Below are 7,823 nucleotides of genomic sequence, written 5' to 3'. Positions count from 1 at the left end.
AGAGAAAGAGGGGGATGAAGGGCGAAAGAGAGAGAGACAGAGAGGAGAACAGGAGAGAGAGAGAGAGAGTAGAGAACAGCGAGAATGAGGGGCAGTAAGCAGGGGAGGAAAGAGAGAGGGGTGAGCGCAGGGAGAGAGAGGTGGGGGTGAGAGAGAGAGAGAGAGAGAGAAGAGAGAGAAGAGAGAGGCAGAGAGAGAGAGAGAGAGGAGAGAGAGAGAGAGAGAGGGAGAGAGCAGAGAGAGAGAGAGAGAGAGAGAGAGAGAGAAGAGGAGAGGAGGAGAGATGGAGAATGTAGATGAGAGCAGAAGAGTTTGAAAGAGAGTTATGGGGAGAAAGTGATATGGCGCCAGAAGAAAGAATGTAATGGCTTTAGCTCTTGCAGCGCTACAGTCTTCTCTGGAGATAAAGAGCCTCATTCTGGGAATACTAAACCCTCTGGATGAGTAGTGTTTCAGTCTGAACCTCTCAGCCCCCTCAACTCACTGTGGAACAATAATGGACTCTCTCTTTCTCTCTTCCTCTGTTTCTCCCTATCATTATAGTCTTCCCCTGTCTTCCTGTGTCTCMCTCTCCTTCCTTCCTCCTCCCTCTTCTGTTCTCTGTACTTGCCCCTCTACTTCTGCCCCTAGTTTCTTTCCTATGTTTGTACATAATTAAAAACATATCAAAGCCATCCACACACAGAGATTATTGGTGCTGACACCACCAGTGTTTCACTAGCCTGGAAATAGCAGTCAATTGAATTGGCTGGGGAATATTTCATCAGTTTCCTTTCCTCCCTCTCGACAGGCAATTCAATATGTATAGAAGAGGAGAGCGGCGTACCTTTGTCAACAAATTGGATTAAGCGACATTAGTGCTGCTATCTAAGAACTGTCAGGGAGAAAGTGATGGATTTAAATTGGAATGTGTGAAATTGAAAGTGTCAGCAAGAGAGTGGAGAGAGTCAGTGTGTGTGGTTGTGTGTGGTTGTGTGTGTGRTGCATTTGTACGTGTGTGTTATGATGGAGGATAAATGCAATAAATTAATAGTTGTACGTGTGAACATGTTGTTTTTATATATATACACTACCTTTCAAAAGTTTGGGGTCACTTAGAAATGTCCTTGTTTTTGAAAGAAAAWKWWAYAWAATTGTCCGTTAATCTCTGSGATATGTGGGACGCTAGCGTCCCACCTAACCAACTGCCAGTGAAACAAACGCAGGGCGCCAAATTTAAACAACAGAAATCTCATAATTAAAATTCCTCAAACATACAAGTATTATACACCATTTTAAAGATAAACTTCTCGTTAATCCAGCTACAGTGTCTGATTTCAAAAAAAGCTTTACGGCGAAAGCACACCTTGCGATTATGTTAGGTCAGCGCCAAGTCACAGAAAAACATACAGCCATTTTCCAAAGAAGGAGAGGTGTCACAAAACACTAACCTTTGATGATTTTCACCGGATGGCACTCCCAGGACTCCATGTTAGACAATCAATGTGTGTTTTGTTCGATAAAGTTCATCTTTATGTCCAAAAACCTCATTTGAAATTGGTGTGTTATGTTCAGAAATGCATTGTCTCAAGCAAACATCCGGTGAAAGTGCAGAGAGCCACATCAAATTACAGAAATACTCATCATAAACATTGATAAAAGATACAAGMGTTAAACACAGAATTAAAGATAAACTTCTCCATAATGCAACCGCTGTGTCAGATTTCAAAAAGGCTTTACGGCGAAAGCACACCTTGCAATTATGTTTGGTCAGCGCCAAGTAACAGAAAAACGTACAGCCATTTTCCAAAGAAGGAGAGGTGTCAAAAAACTCAGAAAGAGCGTTATAAATATTCACTAACCTTTGATGATCTTCATCGGAATGCACTCCCAGGAATYCCAGTTCCACAATAAATGTTTGTTTTGTTCGATAAAGTCKWTCATTTATGTCCAAATACCTCCTTTTTGTTCGCGCATTTAGCCCAGTAATCCAAATGCACAATGCGCGAGCAATTAGTTCAGACGAAAAGTAAAAAAAGTTATATTACAGTTCGTAGAAACATGTCAAACGATGTATAGAATCAATCTTTAGGAGGTTTTTTATCATAAATCTTCAATAATGTTTCAACCGGACAATTCCTTTGTCTTTAGAAATGAAAAGGAACGCAGTTCGCTCTCACGGCTGCGCGCATGACTTAGCTCATGGCATTCTGCCAGACCTCTTAGWCAAACAGCTCTTATTCACTCCCCCTTCACAGTAGAAGCCTGAAAAAAGGTTCTAAAGACTGTTGACATCTAGTGGAAGCCTTAGGAAGTGCAAATGACCCCATAGACACTGTATATTGGATAGGCAAAGACTTGAAAACCTACAAACCTCAGATTTCCCACTTCCTGGTTGGATTTTTTCTCAGGTTCTTGCCTCCCATATGAGTTCTGTTATACTCACAGACATTATTCAAACAGTTTTAGAAACTTCCGAGTGTTTTCTATCCAAATCTACTAATTATATGCATATTCTAGCTTTTGGGCCTGAGTAGCAGGCAGTTTACTCTGGGCACCTTATTCATCCAAGCTACTCAATACTGCCCCCCAGTCCCAAAGAAGTTAAAATAACATAAAATTGATCGGAAATACATTGTAGACATTGTTAATGTTGTAAATGACTGTTGTAGCTGGAAACGGCAGATTGTTTATGGAATATCTACATAGGTGTACAGAGACCCATTATCAGCAACCATCACTCCTGTGTTCCAATMGCACGTTGTGTTAACTAATCCAAGTTTATCATTTTAAAAAGCTAATTGATCATTAGAAAACCCTTTCACAATTATGTTATCCCAGCTTAAAACTGTTGTTCTGATTAAAGAAGCAATAAAACTGGCCWTTAGACTAGTTGAGTATCTGGAGCATCAGCATTTGTAAGTGACCCCAAACTTTTGAATGGTAGTGTATATATTTTTAACTTGAAGATGTGACTTATATACCATTCAACCAAGTACATTTATAACAATACGACGCGTGAACGTCTGATTCATTCAGTTCCACACGGTTGGGCTAATGGAATTCACTCCACAATATAACAGCCACTGTACTAACACGACCCCTGCACTGTTTACCCTCTGTCAAGGTTGTGACAGGGTTGAGCAAACAATGTGGAGGGAAAAATAAGGGTAGGCTATTTATTATTTACATTTCAATAATAATGCATAAGGAGACAGAAAAACAAAGCCATTACAGAGCCTGTCCCAGATATGCATACAACAATTGGGATCAGGTTTCTTACCAAGCAGTATGCAAATGCTAGCTAAATGTTTAATGCAGTACGTAGTCTATGGTGCTGTGCACAATGGCAGAAATGTAAGAAAATAAATTATTTATGTCTAAATATGTAAAGACACCAAGAATGAGAAACATTCACACAATGTTGCTACATGTTCACGCTTTCCAGTTTATGTAATATCCTAACATGAAAGAGTTGAAAGGTCAGTAACTTTTTTGACCTTTTGGCCCAATAATGTGTTGTGTTTATATGCAGGCATTATAATCCCCACCTTGACAGATGGTAGACAGGCGGCAGGTAGCCTAGGGATTAAGAACYTTTGAGCTTGTAACCGAATGATTGCTAGTTCGAATCCCTGAGCCGACTAGCCGACTATGTGTAAACTCCATCTGTGCTCTTGAGCAAGGCACTTAACCCAAATTGCTCCTGGGTCACTGTTGTTAATGGCAGACCCTGGCCAGTGACCCCACTCTCTGAGGGTGTCTCAGGGGGAGTTGGGATATGCAAAAAACACATATTGTACACACTTGTACATGTGTTACATATGACAAATATAAGCACCAACCTAATAATTATTAAACACTGTAGGGGTCCTGTTAGTACAGTGGCTGTTATATTGTGAATCCCATTAACACAACCGTGTGGAACTGAATGAATCAGACGTTCATGCGTCGTATTGTTATAAATATACTTGGTTGAATGGTAAAAAATGTCAAATTAAATTACGCATTGACACATTCAATGGTGTGTGTGTGTGTGTGTCTGTGTGAGACACGTGCATCTCTCCAGACCCTCAGAGGCTAGTTCTATTCAAATTTGACTTGAAATTTGATTGTTTTTTTGGTTTGACAAGAAAACGATCTTTCAAATCCATTTGAGGTTTGTTATTTTGCATTTAAAAACGACTTTAATTTGTTCATTACCTGATTACTGTAATCTGTTGTCTGCAGTTGTATTGTGGGCTGTCCGTGAAATTGTTTCTCTCTAATACACAAGGCGAAGAGAACCAGAAGCATCTGTGTGAGTGTGTGTGTATGCGCATGCGTGTGTGTTTACATGACTTCTTAATGGCTACATCTGTTCATCAGAGCTGAATGTCCAATGGTGCCTCAAGCGAGTCTTGCCTGCCTCATCTGCCTCTCTGAAGAAAGACTCCACTACTCATGATTCTCTATGTGTTTTGTAGTGTACGCTGGAGTTCCAGGAGTGTAAGTCAGGGAAGAACATCGCTCTGAAGTGTGGGGGACCGTGTCCGTGTCTGCCTGATCTGGACCTGGTCAAACCACACAGCCACAAAACAGAGAAGAGCGGTGAGTCCCTAACCTCAACCCTAAACCTGTCTGTCTGTCTGTCTGTCTGTCAGTCAGTCAGTCAATCAGTCAGTCAATCAGTCAATCAGTCTGTCNTCAGTCAGTCAGTCAATCAGTCAGTCAATCAGTCATTCAATCAGTCTGTCAGACTGTCAGTCAATCAGTCAGTCAGTCAATCAGTCTGTCAGACTGTCAGTCAATCAGTCTGTCAGTCAGTCTGTCAGACTGTCAGTCAATCAGTCAGTCAATCAGTCAATCAGTCTGTCAGACTGTCAGTCAATCAATCAGTCAGTCAATSAGTCAYWCWYTCTGTCAGWCTGTCAGTCAATCAGTCAGTCAATCAGTCAATCAGTCTGTCAGACTGTCAGTCAGTCTGTCAGTCAGTTAGTGTCTTAGTCCATGTGAGTTTTTGAAACTGCAAAATAGAGAAGCTTTTCAGTTGTACACACCATCGCATCCTAGTTACAGACAGTACACAAACCCTTTAGTCACAGCGTATCATCGGGGCCCATACACACAACCCAGTTACAGACAGTAACGTTAACTCAATCACTTTTGTACATCGCCTTGGTCCGTACAATTGACCTTATTTAGCGCCCCAAAAACGTAATACTTCCAGATCAACTGTAATGTCAATACCATTGTAAAGCACAATTTCTCCCCTTTCCAACAGAATTCATGCCGAGACCTTCACGCTGCCCGTTTCTGCATAATTCAAGAAGGCAATGAGCTCCTTCGGGTCTTTTTAAAAATGGCGGGTGGGGAAGCGAAACTAATGCGTGATAGTGAGAAGGAGAGATGTATGGGAAAACTACTTATTTTCACTCGATCTGTCCAACTTATCACCTTATCGCCTCTAAAATGTAAATAAATCACTATAAAGAGTTTATATAATGTGTCATTACATACCTATTTGAAGGTTTGTGTCGAATTTGAATCGGGTTTTTAGTGCGGTGCTAAAGTGATCTTCAGAAGTAAACAGCGGCTTTGAGATTCATGATCGCTTACAGTGATGACGCAAAAAATGCCTAGGTATCCCCCCCTTACCCCCGTCACTGTCCTTTTCTTGTTTTAAAACGATGAGTGCTACAACTGGTGGAGAGAGATTGTAAGACAGAAATAGTTGCTTTATGCGTGCTGTACGTTACGGCATGACACGTCACGATGTAACGGAGGGTCAGTTTTTTCTACTTTTCTCCAACGCTATAGAGCCATTACCATGTCGATCAACGCTTGAATAGAAACGTAGTTCACACCCCAGATTTTGAAGTCAACACAGTCACTACAGTCGCATTAGTTTTCTTTGTAGCCTCGTTTGAATGTCGCGGTTGCGCACATTTGTACGGAATGGGGTGAGTTTACGTTACAAACACCCTTTAGTCACAGGTAGCATCTTGGTCCAGTGAAATAAGCGCTGGTGTTATGACGTTTGGTTTTGTTTGGTTTGACAACGCACAACGCTGTATTCATACATTTATACTAACCAGCCAGCCAGCTGTGCTTGTGGCTGTGCTGTGCTGTCTGTCTGTCCTGTCTGTCTGTCTGTCTGTTCTGTCTGTCTGTCTGTCTGTCTGTCTGTCTGTCTGTCCTGTCTGTCTGTCTGGTCTGTCTGTCTGTCTGTCTGTCTGTCTGTCTGTCTGTCTGTCTGTGTCTGTTGTGTGTGTGCCTTGCGTGTGCGTGTGTGCGTGTGTGTGTGTACTCCCTTATATAACTCTCAATGAAGATATTTTGGCAGCACAAAGAGGCCTGTCGTGAAACCAGCGTTGTCAACTATCGTGACACAGCGTTGTACCTGTCGTGAAACGTTGTAACTGTGTGAAAAACAAGGTTGTAACTGTCGTGAAACCCCCGTTGTAACTGTCGTGAAACCAGCGCTGTAACTGTCGTGAAACCAGCGTTGTAACTGTCGTGAAACAAGCGTTGTAACTGTCGTGAAACCAGCGTTGTAACTGTCGTGAAACAGCGCTGTAACTGTCGTGAAACGCAGCGTTGTAACTGTCGTGAAACCAGCGCTTGTAACTGTCGTGAAACCAGCGTTGTAACTGTCCGTGAAACAGCGTGTAACTGGTCGTGAAACCAGCGTTGTAACTGTCGTGAAACCAGCGCTGTAACTGTCGTGAAAACCAGTCGGTTGTAACTGTCCGTTACCAGCGTTGTAACTGTTCGTTAAACCAGCGCTGTACTGTCGTGAACCCGCGTTGTCAACTGTCGTAAACCAAGCGTTGTAACTGTCGTGAAACAGCGTTGTAGAACTGTCGTGAAACCAGCGCTGTAACTGTCGTGAAACCAGCGCTGTAACTGTCGTGAAACAAGCGCTGTAACTGTCGTGAACCAGCGTGGTAAACTGTCGTGAAACCAGCGCTGTAACTGTCGTGAAACCAGCGGCTGTAACTGTCGTGAAACCAGCGTTGTAACTGTCGTGAAACCAGCGTGTAACTGTCGTGAACAGCGCTGTAACTGCCGTGAAACCAGCGCTTTAACTGTCGTGAACACCGTGTAACTGTCGTGAAACCAGCGTGTAAACTGTCGTGAAACCAGCGTTGTAACTGTCGTGAAACCGCGCTGTAACTGTCGTGAACCAGCGCTGTAACTGTCGTGAAACCAGCGTTGTAAACTGTCGTGAAACCACCGTTGTAACTGTCGTGAAACCAGCGTTGTAACTGTCGTGAAACCAAGCGCTGTACTGTCGTGAAACCAGCGTTGTAACTGTCGTGAAACCAGCGTTGTAACTGTCGTGAAACCAGCGTTGTACCTGTGTGAAACCAGCGTTGTAACTGTCGTGAACCGCCAACGTGGTAACTGTCGTGAAACCAGCGCTGGTAATGTCGTGAAACCAGCGTTGTAACTGTCGTGAACCAGCATTGTCACTGTCGTGAAACCAGCGTTGTAACTGTCGTGAAACCAGCGTTGTAACTGTCGTGAAACCAGCGTTGTAACTGTCGTGAACCAGCGCTGTAACTGTCGTGGAAACCAGCGTTGTAACTGTCGTGAAACAGCGTTGTAACTGTCGTGAAACCAGCGTTGTAACTGTCGTGAACCAGCGTGTAACTGTCGTGAACCATGCGTTGTCACGTCGTGAAACAGCGTTTGTAACTGTCGTGAAACCACGTTTGTTAACTGTCGTGAAACCAGCGTTGTAACTGTCGTGAAACCAGCCGTTGTAACTGTCGTGAACCAGCGTGTAAACTGTCGTGAAACCAGCGTTGTAACTGTCGTGAAACCACCTTTGTAACTGTCGCTGAAACCAGCGTTGT

At 43.1% G+C, this 7,823-nt stretch overlaps 1 protein-coding gene across 1 annotated transcript in view; it reads left to right on the top strand.

The window, feature by feature from the left end:
* LOC112073934 (testican-1-like) overlaps positions 1 to 7,101 on the top strand; it is a 63,880-nt gene extending 56,779 nt beyond the window's left edge. The window contains exons 4-5 of the mRNA XM_070440331.1: positions 4,446 to 4,569; positions 7,085 to 7,101. Of these exons, the coding sequence (XP_070296432.1) occupies positions 4,446 to 4,569; positions 7,085 to 7,101 (141 nt within the window). The remainder of the gene's footprint in view (positions 1 to 4,445; positions 4,570 to 7,084) is intronic.
* Positions 7,102 to 7,823: the final 722 nt, after the last annotated feature.

Source organism: Salvelinus sp. IW2-2015, unplaced genomic scaffold (assembly GCF_002910315.2).
Source record: "Salvelinus sp. IW2-2015 unplaced genomic scaffold, ASM291031v2 Un_scaffold2429, whole genome shotgun sequence".
Classification (NCBI taxonomy): domain Eukaryota; kingdom Metazoa; phylum Chordata; class Actinopteri; order Salmoniformes; family Salmonidae; genus Salvelinus; species Salvelinus sp. IW2-2015.
The sequence above is the reverse complement of the archived record's forward strand: the minus strand, read 5'-3'. Positions and strand labels throughout refer to the sequence as shown.